The following is a 16,294-nucleotide window of genomic DNA, read 5'->3' on the forward strand; positions in this document are numbered from 1 at the left end:
AGCCGTCACTGCAAAATAGTTTTCATTACAGCTTTCAACGTTTTGCCTACAATTTTCGTGGTCAGTTGCGCGTCCTGGCTATGTTTGGTGACGTCCTTGCGTGGCGTGGCGCTACGATTGGGTATCATCGTACAAAAGCTAAGCACTTCACATCAAGTGGGCATTACAAGGGTCTCTGGTTTAAAGATATGAGTAATATTCAAGAGCATAAATGACCTTGGCCCTTCTCAGAGAGAAAGGATGCCTCGCCCCGTACTAATTTATACAAGTCCATATACGCCATTCCTTCCATAAGTACCTAGCAATCTACTGTATCCATCAGGCAACCAATGCGCCATCCTGCCGGCAACTCCATCGTCTTTGAAAACGAAACGCATAATTCTAATCAAGTTATGGATCCATGTCCATTATCCGTCGTTAAACCAACACTGTATATGTGCCGTATCCAAAATATATGCATAGATGGCATGTCGTTCTTACCAACCCCGTCTTGAAGCGCTGCGGCTTTCATATCCTCCCCTATCTGGCCCAATGCTTGGCCCTCCAGATGCGCCACTACGCGCCTCTTCGATGCTTCGTCGGCCTTGTGGATCCATTTCTGAAAGATCGAAAACCAAGGGCTCCTCGTTAACCGAATCATCATCACCTCGGACCTGTCTGTTGAGAGATCCAGTAAAGCTACCACGAGATGATTGTGGTGGAGTTTGTCTATGTGAAGCCATGCCCATATATCGGCGTCGACCAAATGGTGAGCTAGAAGTCGCTGCTGGAATCAGACCTTCAGGTGGGTTCTCTTCTAAAAGCCCTCGCTGCAAGATATCTGGCGTCTCAGCACTCCCAGCGCCGGCAGCTGGTTGAAGTGCGTCCGATTCCCTTTGCGTAGACTCCTCTTCAAGTTGCATTTGTCTCCCTAGTAGAATGCTCAACGTAGGCGGCTCTCTATCGTCAGCACCCAGGCTGATACTTCGGTGTGCAAAAGCTGAATCTGTTTCATCGTCATCAACCATTGAACGGTTTTGAAGTGCAACGGAGCTCGCTCGTCGTTGGTAAGTCGCAAGTCGGGGCGAAAGTGGAATGTCAATAGCTGTTGTTCCGTCCTGCGTAATTGTGTTTTCTCTGATAGTTCCCGGCTGAGTACTGTCAGAGGTTCGTCCTTGACGTGAAGTAATCCGTCCTTGGCCAGTATAATCGATAATTGAGTTTTCGCTCAATCTGGATGGGATAGCTGGCGTATGAGGTGTATGTGGTGAAAGCGGCTTTCCAGGCGATGATGAAGCGGACACAGATGCCGGAGCAGTCATTCCAGGAACGCTTGTCAGTTGCCTACTGGATGAGCTCGATGATCTCTGCATCTGCACGGACGATGTCATCGACTCAGTAAGTGCGTTGTTTGAGTCCTTCATCATGTGGAAGCGAGAGAGTTGCGCCACCGTCTTGTTCGTCGCCGATTCACCCTTTTTTGACGGCTTAAAACTCTGCAAGGTCTTCTTGCTGTCCAGAGCTTTAATGAAGTCCTCGAGTTGTTCATTGTCGTCACGGAGAGAATCTGAGCTAGTGCCCGCAACCTCAGCAAGTAGCCCCGATCCTGGCTGAGCCACCGATGAAGCCAGGCTCTGCCTTCCGCTGCTGCTCTGCTCATCGTCTCCAGCTCTGCTAGCGCCTCCAAACGAGAGGCGACCGCGGCGGTGGGTGAAACTGCTACTATATCGACTAGTCGACGCGGGCCGTGGAGAGCCTGCAACTGCAGTATCTCCTGATGTTGCAGGCGGGCCACCTCGCAAGGAAGCTGGCATGCCAGCAGTGAGTGATGTACGGTTACCTGGCTGCCTGAGTGAAGGGATGCCTGACCGTGTCAACGATTGCGGGGAGGCTGGTTCAGCGTCGAGCTGTCTAGGAACAGGTGACCCCGAAAGGGACCCCGCCTTAAAAGGCTGAAAAGATACCGAGGGCCTTCTACCTGAGCCTTCAAAGGTTGGCAAAGGTGGTCGTGTTGTACTTTGGCGGACTGGTAGGGAGCTTGGGCCATCTACATCGTGTTGTGCTGGGACAGATCCTGGGGGTGAGCTTGTGTCAGAGCCTGGTGGTCGCACTGATCGCAAAGCCGAGATCGGGCTGGTCCCCACAGGAACGTTTCCGTGAAACGTTGATAAGCTCCCATAAGCTTGCTGAACATCGCTGAGGTTTGGCCGGGAGCGATGATCACGCAACGAGCCTATCTCAGCCGCAGGTGCTCTTGATGTATCATGCTGCTGAGGAAGAGAGGGCCTGAAGAAGTTCTCGTCCACACCCATGAACCGAGAGCTCAGTAGAGCCTCAGAATCATCCACACGAAAGTTGCAATCATTGCGATACGTGACAACTGTACTCAATCGTCCGACGGGCACCTCCAAATCACCAAACACATACTCTGTCACCGGATCTGGCCTGCCGTCAATAGGAAGACGCAGCTGATCACAACGGGAGCGTTCCGGATGAGATAGACGTATCCGACAACGGGGAACTAGAGCTGGATGTGAGTTTTTCGCAGCTCCCTGGCTGGCAAACTTCCATGCTGGAAGCAATCGGGTGGTGATGAATAGCGATCGGAAGAAAACGATAGCCTTCTTATAGACAGTCGGTAAAATCGGGCCAAAGTCGGTGGACGTCATGCCTGAGTGCTTCAACTCAACTTGCCACCGCTCGATGACGACTTCGTTGTTTCTTCGTGATGCGCCAGATGAGCTGTCGGTAGAAGATCCGGACGAGTTCAACTGCTCCATTACATCCCATCTCTTGCCATTCTCATCAACAATGACAAGGCTTTGACTATCCTTTAATCGAGAAGCGTCCAGATAGACCTCTATAACCATTGGAGGAGGGTGGTTATCAAGGCTACCGCAATTCTTCCAGATCTTTAGTTCATCTCTAAAGTCGTCAATCTCATCGGTCTCTATTTGGAACTATTCACGAATTAGCGGGTGGAGGATGGATATAGATAGCTGGTAAACCTACCCATTTGTTTGGCTTCCTTGCGCCGTTAGCACCGCGCGCAGGCCTGGATTTGATACGTGAATCGAGAACAAGCACAGCTGCCTTTGCGTAGAAGTTCTATGCGGAGATAGTATCAGCATCAGATGGCTAGCCCAGCACAGCATGTCATCCTATCCCTACCTGTATTATTTGATCAAGCTTCCTCACAGAGTCAGCAGGAGGTGCCAGTGTAGGCGGACTCTCAAGGGAAGGCGAATTCGGGACATCTCTACCGGCGAAGTTGGAGCCGGCGCGAGGGCGAGAGCCCAGGACAGCCTCTCGGGTGCTATTGGATCGAGACGGTAAGTTCGGCTGGGGCGTTGCGCCTGGGGATGACACCCGGGCTGGGCCACGGGGTTGCTGATGCATAGTATATCGTGTTCGTGTACGCAAAGGATGGTGGTAATGGTTGTCTGCTATCGGATTGATCACGAACGTATGGGAATCTTGATCGGCCAGGAGACCTGCTCATCCATGGTTCATATCGCTGTAGATAGATCGATCGAGAGAAGGGAGACTCGGTTTGATACTCGGCGGCCTTGTCCTCCGGGATTGGATTAGGAACGGAATCGGGAGAAGAGGCGGAGGAAGGTCGTATGTAGATGCAAGTGTAAAGTGTAAAAAGAGACAGAAGGACAGAAGGAAGCTTGGGCCGTTGGATGTGGTCGCCGTCGGTGAGATTGGATGCAAATGCAATGCAGAAGAAAAGCACAAACAAAAGCAAAAGCCAGGCAGGGTAGGACTGGACAGGCAGCTTCCAGGGACGTTGTCGATAGATGTATGGATAATGGGTGAAGTGAGGTGTGAGAGAAGGGGATCTAACACTGTACTAGCCAAGACAAGTCCAGTTGGTCCCCGTAGGTAGGTACGTAGCAGTATAGTAGCACTAACAAGAGCAACTACCAGTAGAGTGTCGCGGCTGTCTGTGTATCGTATTTGTCGATTTGTTTGTGCCCAGCAACAATTACTAGATAAACAACGGGTTACTGCAGCATGGGCCGTTGCAGAAATCACGAATGGGGGAGGGTAAAGTATGATTGTTTCGTTTGAACCGAGATAATAGAATACAACCTTGGATTACAGCACAGTAGTACTGTAAAGACAGCACGCCCTGAGCCCGAGCTGGGCTAGAAAGGTCACCACTCAGGACCTCGTGATGAGCGACTGGGGCTGTCGTCATCGGCTAGAGCCTCACGTCACAGGGCTCATAGGTATGGTACATTATGTATGCGCCTGAGTCGAGTCAGAGACCAAGTAAAGTAAGGTAATCTTTGACAGATTCAAGATTTACCGCAACTTGTCGATGTCCAAGATAGACAACTTTAATCGGTTGATTGCAGCCACGTCTTGTGACCAGAGATTGATGAACTCAGTACAGTACAGTATGGATACGTATCGCAGCCAAAAGATAACGATTCATATCAATGCACCTCCCAGGACCTCAAACAGCGTTTTGGAGGGGGCTCAAGCTCGGATCACCACCCAAACAGGGGTTCGGGTTTCCATACTTTGAATCGCTCTGGGGCAGCAGCTCCAGACTCCAGTGCAGTTGGGTACTTACTGTAACGATCCGACAGTACGAGTAAGCGCCTCAAATCTGCCTGGCTGTTTCTTTGGCTGCATCTTTCAGGGTCTATTGGTCCCCACAAAGGTTCTCTTTCTCATCTGGGACTTTGTATTATCACGCAATCCAATGGAAAGAATATGTGCAATAGATTCCTTGTCCCTACAGAAACTGCACTTCTAACGGTACATTTAGGCAGCTTCACTTCTGGTTGGTTCGTGATGGCTATCACATCTCAATGCCAGTCATCGACGGGTGTTGACTCATGGCATCCATCCCTCTCTATTTTCCCCTCTTCCATTTTAGAGCATCTACATTCACCACGGACGACCTACCCAAACAGAGGAAAAGATAAGCCCACAGGTTGAGATAGGCTGCGCTCACTTCACCTCACCTCACTGTCTGCCTGGCCACGCCCACAATGCAACTCGCTCTTATCGTACAATCTCTATCTGTCTACTCTGTCTTCGATACGCGTTCTCTTTAGCCTCCTTTATTTAGTCTAGCCTTGTAGATCCGGAACGTTTTGCGTCCTTGATCCCCACAGATGCATCGCGTATTGTACAAGGATGATAGTTACATACCGTAGCTTCTGTGTACGCATTCAGTAACCTTGAGAGCCACGGATGGCCAATTGGATATATCACCTTGATGGGGGCATAATGGCATATCCCAAGCCATGAATACATGGTGGGACTGGCTAGGATTGCATGATGGTACAAGAACTAACATGTCTGCATATCTACTGAAATAGTGACTTCTAATCAATCGCGAAAAGATTTGTACGTTGCAGGAAATTGGTACACTAGAGAGCTTGAAATTGCTTTCAAATATTCTTCTATTGCATCCGGAGATTGTCATATATACGTTTGCCTCATTAACGTTGTAACCAAGCAGGTCAATAAATACACTGAAGCAGGCCCGCCGACTAGGCACCACTTGGTGTTCCAATCCTATACCATGTCTCTTTGAGTCCTATGCTCCTCAAGGTCAACACCGCTATTGCCATGTCATGTTGCCTGGGACTTGTTACCACGTCCCTTCCCTCCCCTGCCTCGACTGCCTCCGACTCCACCTCGTCCTCCTCCAGCTCCAGATCCCCGGTTGCTAGTGCCTGGGCCTGTAGCACCTCCGCCTCTAGCTCCGCTGGCGCTGCTCTGTTCGGTGTTTGCAACCGCTTCACCGGTGCTCTTAACCTTGCCACCACGTCCTCGTCGACTCTTCCTTGGCCCCTTACTATCTTTTTCTCGTCCATCTTTCTGTTTCCGTCGAGCCTCTTCCTCTTGTGTCCTGCGACTCTCTTGGTCCCACCATTCTTGGAACGCTTGCTCTTGCTGAATCTCTTGCAGTGACCGCTTCGCAACGGCTTCCTTGACGGCTTCTTGCTCGCGCTTCTGCTGACCAATGATATCAGCCATACTGAACCCGAGCGATGGCTCCGCCTTGGGTGCCGGTGTAATGTACGACTTTGAGTGTGGTACCAAGGGCTTTCTGGGCTGCTCGGTTGACGGGCCTGCAACAACTGCGGGGGAGCTGTTGGTTCGACCCTGACCCGGAAACCTTGTGTCGGGCGACGCAGTGCGTCTTGTTGCCGATTTAGGTTTCGTTTCTGAAGCGACAAGAGGTTTTGCGTTGGCAGATACCCCTTTGGGCATATTTGATTCAGCAGACACAGCCTCCTTGAGAGACGTCTTGGGTCCGGAGCTTGCTGATTTCCAAGGAGCTGGTCTTCCCGCTTCTGGGTTTGTTTCCCAGGGCACATGGTTTGCCGACTCGTCCTTGGCTGCGGCTTCTGCTGCAGCCAATGCTTGAAGCTGCCTCTTTCGTTCTTTTTGAGAGATTTTGGTCTGCGGTTTGTTTGCGGCTGCATCTTGAGTCCTTTGAGCATGTAGTCCTGCTGTTAAAGCGGATGTGGAAGATGTTTCGGACATGATATCTTTCAAGTCCAATTTGGAAGTAGCTAACTTGGAGGATGACCACGGAACCCCAGGTATCGAAGGAGTGCCTCTTGGCGCCTTCAAGCTACCCAGGTCGGATGGCTGAGATTCTGGAGACAAAGAGAATGCTAACGGAGTTGGACTGTGGGCAGAGCCTGCAAGCTCCTTGCCCTTCGACTCCCGCCATGCTCTAGGAAGCCGGGGCATTTCGTCTGTATCAGGAGGTGAACGAAGATTTGCAACCTCATTCGAAGGAGACCGTGGCTTGGCAGACAGAGATCCATACTCATCTTCCATGTCAAAGATCATATCTGCCTGTGATTGTTTGGGTCGCAAAGTAGGACTAAAGGCCTCGTTGTGGCCACCTCTAGACTTTCGTCGAACTGTATCTGGGGTCTGTAAGGGGCTACCTTCATCCATGCTACCAATTCGCGTCTTGAAAGAGGATGCCAACTTCTTCTCTTCATCCCTCTGAGTTGTTCTGTAAGCCATCTCCTTTACCCTGATCTGGCGCTCCTCGTCAATATCGGTAGCTAGCTCAGGGTTGCTTTCATGTAGTAGAAGTTCTGCTCTCCCACTTCGTACGAAGGGAAATCGTGCAAGTTGATTGTCTCGAACTACATCGTCAAGCTCAAGCAGTAGATCCTCGTCCAAATCATCAAGAAGATGGTTTTCAAGCATTGACTCCAGCTGGAGGCAAATGTATTCAAGCCCGGTATCCTTGAACTCTGTGATTGAACATGGACTGATCTCATTGAGCAAGTTCGCAATATTTCTTGTCGTCACAAACTTGCCTATCAAAGCTTGGCAGACTTGTGATAGTCTGTCAAGCATCAACTCGTTTGCAACGCTCATTACATCAAGCACGAGCTCTGATAGCTCGTCCAAGTCAGACAACGTGACATTGTCGAAGAGCTCTGGGCCAACATCGGCATATATGAAGGACATAACATAGTGAAATGTTTCAGGATCGACGTGGTTCAGGTCGACCTTGATTCTCTCTGTAGCATCCATGCCATCACGGCGTTCGGCAAGCCACTGGCCCTGAGATCGACCATTAAACATGCCCTCAAAGAAGGGGCACCGCTGACACAGCAACTGGCTATGAGCCATGACGTCCTCTCCATCAAGCTCGATAATGATATCGCCATCGTCAAAGAACGAAGGATCGGAAATTGCCTGTTTGAAGTCACTATGAAGTGATTCTTCAACACTTCTTTGCAAGCGAACTGCCGTTTCTAGTGTTGGCAGACCGAGATTAGTTGCGACTCTCATCAACTCTGTCCGAACATGTCGGAAACGGGATGCAAGTAGAGGAGCCTCGCGCGTGTACTTCCATACAGGCACAAAAGTGTCCTGATATGTATGAACTACGACATTAAGAACAGTGTAAATGTCAACCTCGAAGAGCGTCAACAAAGGCTTATCCCCAACAAGCTCAATGCTGAAAGAGTCTGTACTGAACGTTGATCCTCGATTGCGCAGATCCGACAGCCCATGCCGTAGAACAGGGCTCCTTCCAGCAAGCACCCAGCTATGAACCGGGATCTTGATATCAGGCAGAGATGAGGAACAAAGTGCCATATTCAGGTCGTCGTACTGGAACAGATTCATATCTAGCCAGCGCCGCAGGTCTGACTCAATGTCGGCTGACCGGAGAATTTCGTAGGCAACAGGGTCACGTCGTTCTCTGATTATGGCTGCTTCCCATACTTTCCGAGCGTTTTTGGCTGCGTTCTGATGTTGTGAGGCTTCGAAGCCGTTAAGGCACAACAGGGAACCGATATCGTCACGAAGTGATTTGTCGCTAATCACAATCTCCTGCGCCATGACCTTGCTGTCCTGTCTAATAGCTGCGAAAGCGCCAAAAATGGAACTGCGGACAGCCACACAGTTGCTGATGTACGGCACTCGTTGGAACTTGACGTCTTTGCGTTTTGTGCCGTTCGATCCGGCAAATCCAGTCATTTTACCCTTGGTGCGTTTGACTCGGTTCCATACAGCCCCCGACTCTGTACAGATGATGACTGAGCCATGTTCACCGACTCCAACAGAGGTAACGCCGTCCTTGCGAGAGTCCCAGATACATTGTGGCTGTGTTAGAGCATTCTTGATCTTGACTGGGTTGGTAGTAGAAGCCGCAGATTGGCTTGAGTCTCCCTTGTCGTTGAGATGCAGCGTGAAAAGGTCTCCGCGAGCAGTAACTGCCGCTATTGTTTCACCACCTGCGGTGATAAAATCTATCTCTCTTCGGCCTCCGAATTCGTAGCGTGTCATGGTGATATTGTTCGAAAAGACGTCTGGGAATGGAAACTTGACTAAATTGTAACCATAGTGGCTAAAGACCCAGACGGTATGGTTAGACAAGAGACAAATCGTAGCCTTGTCAATAGCTGATACCATCTCAATAGGGGCAGCCAGAAGGGAAGCAGCGACTTTTCGAGGGGTATGCTGGATATCAAGGGATCTTGAATCAGCATCCATCAGAGCGAGCTGCCCTACATTTCGACCCCAAGTAAATAGTGAGGATCCCGTGTGCGCTACTGAATGATTTGCAGACGCAGCGACCCCCAAAACTATCTCTTTCTTGAGGGATCCAAAGACCTGGCGCGGGGTGAGGCTCATAGGCTCTTCGTCTGCCTTTAATGGCGCTGGTAGAGTGTACCCAAGTTGCGAGGCGGAATTGAGGCCCCAGGTCCAAAGTTCTCCGTTATCAACCACGGCCATAGTATGATTCTGCCCCAGCGCCACTTGATGGACTTTCTTGTCCAGAAATGGGCCTTGAACAGGAACGAACTTGAACTGCGTGTTCTCGTCTCCTAATCCAAGCCGCCCTCCACGACCAACACCGCATATGTATAGATTTGACACTGGATCGGTGGTCAAAATGGCGCTGTGGAATTTGGACATGCAAACGTCTTGAATGACGATTGGCTGGTTTCTGACCAATGTCGGAATGTCGTCCATCTTGAGTGAAGACGGTGCCTCCACGTCTTGCTCCTCCAGACGCGAATGATATAATCGATGCACGAGAAGGTCGGGCCTAGGTAGATGGATCCGGTCAGGATACTGGCGGTCATCTTCATCTCCAACTCCAAGAGAAACATTCTTGTTGCTGCCAAAAACAAAAAGCTCGTCGCCACCAATCGAACTTTTCAAGCCATGCGAATTTTTAACCATGCTGCAATAATGATCAGTTATGTCGATAGCACTAGTTCTATAGACTCACTGATGTATGCCACCACCTCCGCTGTCAACGCTTTCCGCGTCGCTATCTGAGCTGTTTCCATCTTCCATGCTCTTCAAAGATCTTGCGGCAATGGTAGAGTTGTAAACATCGAAAGGACTGTTGCCCTCATGGTCTTTAGTTTTGATCAAAAGACCTACTTTGTTGACGGCATTCAAATTGTGACTGGTCAAGTCAACTCGTTCCTGCTCCAGTAACAATCGCGCAATCGAAACGTTTCCAGCATATAGAGACCGGTGGAGGGCATTCCAGCCACTCTCAGGATCCTGCGCATATAGATCGATTGCAGGGTGTTCGACAAGGGCCCGGACGAATTCATGGGCATTCGGGTCGGTGGACGATGCGGCACGGAGTAGGATAGTAAGTCCAGCATGGTCGCGATTGTTGACTTCATTACGTCCTAGATGTGTATTGTTGTCCTTTGATTTGCCTGGCGTCTGCGGATGGCCGGATGTGCGCCGCTGCTTTACTGCCGGCCTTGGAGAAGTCCCAGGAATACCAGGACTTCCTCCAAGAAAGTTACCTGACCCTCCTACCGCAGGACTCTTTGATAACGACTGAGCATTGTAGCTGGTTGGGGCCAGCAGACGCCGAAACCGGTCGACATCGTTTTCCCAGTAATATTTCCACAGTAGGTGACTCATGGGCAGGGGACAAGAAGACTCTCCCGGGCGCGAAAGGCACCTCGCTGTGACTCTCGATGGGTCACGGCTTATTTAAAGGTGCGATTTGAAGCGCAGGAGAGCTTGAGATAGATACAAGCTCCAGAGGGCGCGAAGATTGATGCTGCTGGCGCAAGTTAAATTGCGACAATTGAAATCGGTATAAGTTGCCACCGAAGGTAGATTTGATCGGCGAGGGATAGGCAGGGCAAAAAAGGGCACTGATCGGTTCTGGGCTTCGTTCGAGAAAATGAGTCGTCGATTAAACGTCTTTGGATGTTGTTTAAGGATGATATTTGAGTTGAAATGACAAAAATGGCCGGGTTTGTCGGGTTCAAATGTTGAAGAGGTGATGTCGTTATGACTTGGAGATAGATTCGATTCGAGGTACGGGTTAGCGAGGGGCCAATTGTGCGCGTCAGCAAGTGCCCGCCTTAGAATCTTCCATGAACGTGCCCCCAAAAACGTGCGGTAGCCCAATACGGCTGGTACGGCTAGTACGGGTAGGACCTACCCCGCCATGCAACTGCATGCAATCATTAATAGTAGCTGCTAGCTACAGAGGCAGGGCCCAAAAGTTCTTGCCAGAAGAAACTGTGGCTGAAGAGCTGCACTAGCCACAGCTACGCAGGGTACTTTCGCTTCTCTTATAAGCACTAATTATCATCTCGCTACAGGTGCAAGAAGAGATACTATAGAGGCTAGCTAGCTTTAAGTTCCCTGTAACTATAGAGGATCTTTAGAGAAGATACTGCTATAGCTATTTTGACTGCTTGTACCCCTGAGTAGCTGACAAGGGTAGTTAATTGTGGCGTAAGTTCCTTTGGGCAAGAACTTTTGAACCCTGCCTCTGTACAGATTGAACCAATGACGACTCTTTTCTCAAAGGTGTGCAGCTTGAATCTACAACATAATATGAGGCTTCACCACATGGTCCCGATAGATGCATTTCATTTGTTGCTCTCGATATTTGTTACCGGCTGAAAACTTGTTAAATGCGTGTGGCAGGAGATGTGCTATTAAGTTTGATCTAAGGTCGCAGAAGAAAGTCTTCAAAAGACATACAATGTTCTCCAGCTGCAGAAACGAAGAGCAAATAACGTCCAGCGCTATAAGCTTAATTGATGTTTTCTTTTTGCACTCTTTTAGAAATCAGATTAAAGAGATATAACAATAACTTAAAAGTAGCAGAATCTCTAACAATTATCTAAGCTATTTTATTTCTATAACCTAAGTCTTTATATAGCTTATAAAAATAAAAATTTAAAAAAGTTATTTTATAATTATTATAAGTAAAATAATAAAGTTTAAAGTATTTAAATTATAATTATAATAGCTTATTATATTAATATTAAAAAAAATATATTATTTTAATATATAATCTTAATTAGACTTAAGTAAGATATTTATATAAGGTTTAAAGTTAAAAGAAAAAAAATTACTAATAGTAGCTGCTTCCTACAGATTAAGCTAACTCTTTTCTCAAGCGCACGTGATTCAAAACAGGGAAGTTTAAGCCGCCTGGGTTCCCCTCGGGCAGACTTTGCGATAACACAGCCCAACGACTCTATTGCTCAATCTTCTCACTTTCCTCTTTTCGACGCATCAGCGAATTACCCGACCAGAACAGGTCCCCAGATTTCAAGATGGCCCAAAGTGAGTTCCGGCGGCAAGGAAAGGATTAGTGTGTCCAGAGACTAACCACGCACACTTGTAGACTTTGAGGAGGTCGCCAGTATGTCTAGAATCCATATAGGCTAATTCAAGCTTGTATCCGGCAACATGGACGAGGCAGTTAACACAGCAAACAGAGCAGTTCGTCGAGTTCTACTACAACACCTTCGACTCTGATCGCAATGGTCTGGCTGCTCTTTACGTGAGTACCCCTCCATTAAGCGGTGGACAGCAATACAAGACAGCATACTGACTATCGACTATAGCGACCCAACTCTATGCTCACATTTGAGTCCGCTTCCGTTCTCGGCGCCCAGGCTATCACTGAGAAGCTTGCCGTATGTACCCCCGCCCCGACTGCGGCCTAACGCCTGCCTTCTAACAATGTTACAACAGAGCCTTCCCTTCCAGAAGGTCAAGCACCAAGTCACTACTCTCGATGCTCAGCCCTCCAACGACCAAGGTGGTGTCATTATCCTCATCACTGGCGCTCTACTCGTATGTGCTTATCCAGCTCGACCGACATCCATTACAGCAACTGACAAAGTTCTTAGGTCGACGAGGAGCAGAACCCCATGAACTTCTCCCAGACCTTCCAGCTCCACCGCGATGACCAAGGTCAATACTTTGTTTACAACGATCTTTTCAAGCTTGTTCTCGGTTAAGCAGCTTGTAAAGTTGCCCAGCGCCTTGGTAACGGAGGGCTAAAGTGCCCGATCCGCTCGGTCGACGGGGATGGAGACCGGTGCACGGTGATCAACATCGCGGGGAAGAGGGATCAAGGATGTTGATTATGTGCAGCTAGATTAGTGCCGTTCAATAAATACAGCACTCGTCAAGATTGCATGTTCAAGCGAGACTATATCTCAATGTCTTTAAATACCTGATAAAGAATATAGTACTTCCAGTCTCTGGGAAAGCTATACCCAACCGGTAAGTTTCCGCGGTATTTTCGATACCAAGAACAGCAGCTCATAACAATTTGGGCGACGTGTAACTGGGTTCCATTTATTCTAGTCAAATATTTAGTCTGCTGTGTCTCCAAATTCCTTCCTTTTATGGGAGTTTGATTGCTGTGTTCTATCATCTTGTCCTTAATACAAGGTTTCTCTGGTAAGACTTCCTTTCACAGTATCAGTCTACCTTAGATTTTGCAATAGCTTAATATCTGTTCTCTGTGACTAAAGATCCCAGCTCCATGGAGCCGCAAGTGCATTCTTGCGCTCTTATTTACAACAGAGCCTATCAGGTATAAGTACCTAGCTTGTAGCCAAGGACAAGGGGCCCTTTGGCGGCTGTTCAGGAAGCCCACGGCTTGAAGGCTAATTATGGCCGAGTATGATTCTGCCGAGGGTAGGTATTGGGCATTCGGATTATGTCTATTCGGTGATGGTCTCGAAATTGTTTGAATGTTACAAGATTACATAAACATAAACAAATGTTCTTTCTGTCTTCTGGAATATGATGTCGGGTAATAATAAGTGCAGCCAAGCCATTGTCGATCGTCCCTAGTTGCCTAAAACAGTAACTTTGGCAGCGTCGGAGAAGAATCGGAGACTGAACTAAACAACCTACTACCTACCATGGATCGGTTGCTTGCCGTCTCACCGGACGAAGAGAGGATAGGACTGGACAGGGCATGACCCCTCCCCCAGGTCTTGACTGTATGTATCTACTCCACAGCTGATTGATCCATTCGGCATCGTCCTAATTAACGCCGTTACTGAGAACATACAGCGGCTAAGGTCCACTACAAGTTATCTTATCACCAAAGCCCAAACCCGGTAAGACAAAACGAACCACCAAAACAAATTCCCTCCACTCCCCGGCCCGGTCTTCGCTCGGAGCTCGTCATCTTCCCTTCCGTTATTTCGAATTGACTTGACTTGACTTGATTTATCCTCTTGTCAACTTACGACAAACTCTCCACTCAATCTCGACTTCTCGTTCTTGTTCTTTCTTTCTTTCTTTCTGAATCATCTCCTCGGTCTTCAATACAATCGTCAATATGTCATCCGATCAGCCCCTCCCCTTCATCTACCAGTTCGCCGCAGGTACGCAATTCGTCCCCGTTCGCCCGTTCAACTATAAACATTTCCCCTGGAATCAATGGATGGCTAACGTTTGGTGATCAGGCGCCATTGCTGGTGTCTCGGAGGTAAGCTCATCTGAGTTTCACCCGTTTGAAAGCCAATACTAATTTTATCCTGCTTGTAGATTCTGGTGATGTAAGACTACTTCTGTCTGTCGCGTGTTCGAGACATTTAACTAACAGCATCGTAGGTACCCTCTTGATGTTGTCAAGACCCGAGTGTATGACTAGCCTTGTGTGCGCTTTTCGAAATAATATTCAATTGCTAACTAAACAACCAGCCAACTGCAGACTGGCTCCGGTGCCAACGCTGAGTACAATGGCATGCTTGACTGCTTCCGCAAGATTATCAAGCAGGAGGGGTACGCTTTGCGCCCGCCAGGACATTGCGATCGCAGCTAACCATATGCGCCAGTTTCTCCCGACTTTACCGTGGTATCTCCGCCCCCATCCTCATGGAGGCTCCCAAGCGTGCTACCAAGTTCGCTGCCAACGATGAATGGGGCAAGGTCTACCGCAAGATGTTTGGTATGGACAAGATGAACCAGCCTCTCTCCGTCCTGACTGGTGCTACCGCTGGTGCCACTGAGTCTTTCGTCGTCGTTCCCTTCGAGCTCGTCAAGATTCGTCTTCAGGACAAGGCCTCCGCTGGAAAGTACAACGGCATGATCGACTGTGTCCTCAAGACAGTCAAGAACGAGGGTCCTCTCACTCTCTACCAGGGCCTTGAGAGTACCATGTGGCGCCACATCCTCTGGAACGCTGGTTACTTCGGCTGCATTTTCCAGGTCCGACAAATGCTCCCCAAGGCTGAGTCTAAGAAGTCTCAGATCACAAACGATCTCATCTCTGGTGCCGTTGGTGGTACTTTCGGAACTGTTCTCAACACTCCCCTCGACGTCGTCAAGAGTCGAATTCAGAACACCCCCAAGATCCCTGGTCAAATCCCCAAGTACAACTGGGCTTTCCCCGCTGTCGGAACCGTGCTCAAGGAGGAGGGTTTCAGTGCCCTTTACAAGGGTTTCTTGCCCAAGGTAAGTCGTCTGGTAGAGAAATGAGTATGGCATACTGACAATCATTCAGGTCCTTCGTCTCGGCCCTGGAGGTGGTATCCTCCTGGTCGTGTTCACAACTGTTATGGACACCTTCCGCAGCTGGCACTATCCCGTTACCAGCGCCCTTAAGAACTAGGCGTTGAGATGAGATCGAGGTTAAAGGAACAAGTAAAAATATACCAAAAACGTACTGGATAGCACCAGAAGGTCTCCGGAGGGCATCTGGTTATGGAACGACATACTAGAAATGGATTGATATATACGCATCCTGTTCAAACCCCATCATACGGTTCGGAGGAGCAAGAGCAGGTCATTTGCTTTGATGTAAGCTAAAGTATTGAATAGAGCTTGAGTCGAGTCATTTCACATTTCAAAATTCACGACGTACTTCTTAGTTCCTTGCAAGGTGTATCTGAATGAAGAGTAGAGCTACCACTGACATGCTTTTCAGAAATTAGTCGATCATTCTCATACAATAACACGGTCGGCTTCATCCAGTTACCAGATGCCAAACCCGGGTGTGGATTCTCGACGTATATCATCTTGTATGTGAGTGTCCCTTTATAGTCCACTCTGTGTAGTGGCAGCCTAGCTTCATCTCTGCGCAGCCGCTGACTTACACGGAGCTTCACAGGCTGCCTTTTGGCTCCACCCCTATCATCTAAACCTCATCACCACTTTTATGCCTCTCTTCTCTAAGCTTATTCCTCTTAGTTCATTCTTGCCTCTTGATTCCCTTGAGAGTGAATCATCATCCTCTTCAACACGTCTATAAAAGGCTCCCTTCTCTTCCCTCTTCCATCTCCTACATCTCTTCCCTCTTCCGTCTCCTACATCTCTTCCCTCTTCCATCTCTTCCCTACCTAGCACAACAACCTCTTGGGTCTTTGAGGTCTTCTCTTCTACCCTCAAACTCCTTCCCTTACTTCACTTCAACCTTTTGATTCTCTTGATTCTCTTGACATTGAACCATCATCCCTTGCACTACGTCTACAAAAGACCCTGTCCCGTCTTCCGTCTTCTTTCTTTCATCTCTCAACTTCTCATATCTTTG

The 16,294-nt window shown here is 48.7% G+C and overlaps 4 protein-coding genes across 4 annotated transcripts; 2 read left to right on the forward strand and 2 right to left on the reverse strand.

Annotated features, from left to right (window-relative positions):
- Window positions 1–476: 476 nt before the first annotated feature.
- Window positions 477–3,378, reverse strand: FIESC28_07332 (uncharacterized protein; the record flags this gene model as incomplete). Its single annotated transcript, XM_031161472.1, has 3 exons — window positions 477–2,939; window positions 2,992–3,087; window positions 3,151–3,378. 3 exons carry the CDS (start codon window positions 3,376–3,378, stop codon window positions 477–479), a joined length of 2,787 nt encoding a protein of 928 aa, XP_031014456.1.
- Window positions 3,379–5,583: 2,205 nt separating this feature from the next.
- FIESC28_07333 (uncharacterized protein) lies at window positions 5,584–10,322 on the reverse strand (the record flags this gene model as incomplete). Its single annotated transcript, XM_031161473.1, has 3 exons — window positions 5,584–9,691; window positions 9,740–10,234; window positions 10,294–10,322. The coding sequence occupies 3 exons, from the start codon at window positions 10,320–10,322 to the stop codon at window positions 5,584–5,586; spliced, it is 4,632 nt and encodes a 1,543-aa protein (XP_031014457.1).
- A 1,743-nt stretch (window positions 10,323–12,065) lies between these two features.
- FIESC28_07334 (uncharacterized protein) lies at window positions 12,066–12,758 on the forward strand (the record flags this gene model as incomplete). Its single annotated transcript, XM_031161474.1, has 6 exons — window positions 12,066–12,075; window positions 12,137–12,154; window positions 12,231–12,295; window positions 12,360–12,431; window positions 12,490–12,591; window positions 12,648–12,758. The coding sequence occupies 6 exons, from the start codon at window positions 12,066–12,068 to the stop codon at window positions 12,756–12,758; spliced, it is 378 nt and encodes a 125-aa protein (XP_031014458.1).
- A 1,343-nt stretch (window positions 12,759–14,101) lies between these two features.
- Window positions 14,102–15,376, forward strand: FIESC28_07335 (uncharacterized protein; the record flags this gene model as incomplete). Its single annotated transcript, XM_031161475.1, has 7 exons — window positions 14,102–14,147; window positions 14,229–14,251; window positions 14,311–14,321; window positions 14,377–14,406; window positions 14,467–14,547; window positions 14,601–15,219; window positions 15,269–15,376. The coding sequence occupies 7 exons, from the start codon at window positions 14,102–14,104 to the stop codon at window positions 15,374–15,376; spliced, it is 918 nt and encodes a 305-aa protein (XP_031014459.1).
- Window positions 15,377–16,294: the final 918 nt, after the last annotated feature.

The sequence above is a fragment of the Fusarium coffeatum genome, assembly GCF_003316985.1.
Source record: "Fusarium coffeatum strain FIESC_28 chromosome Unknown BRIP53273_contig_161, whole genome shotgun sequence".
NCBI classification, from domain to species: domain Eukaryota; kingdom Fungi; phylum Ascomycota; class Sordariomycetes; order Hypocreales; family Nectriaceae; genus Fusarium; species Fusarium coffeatum.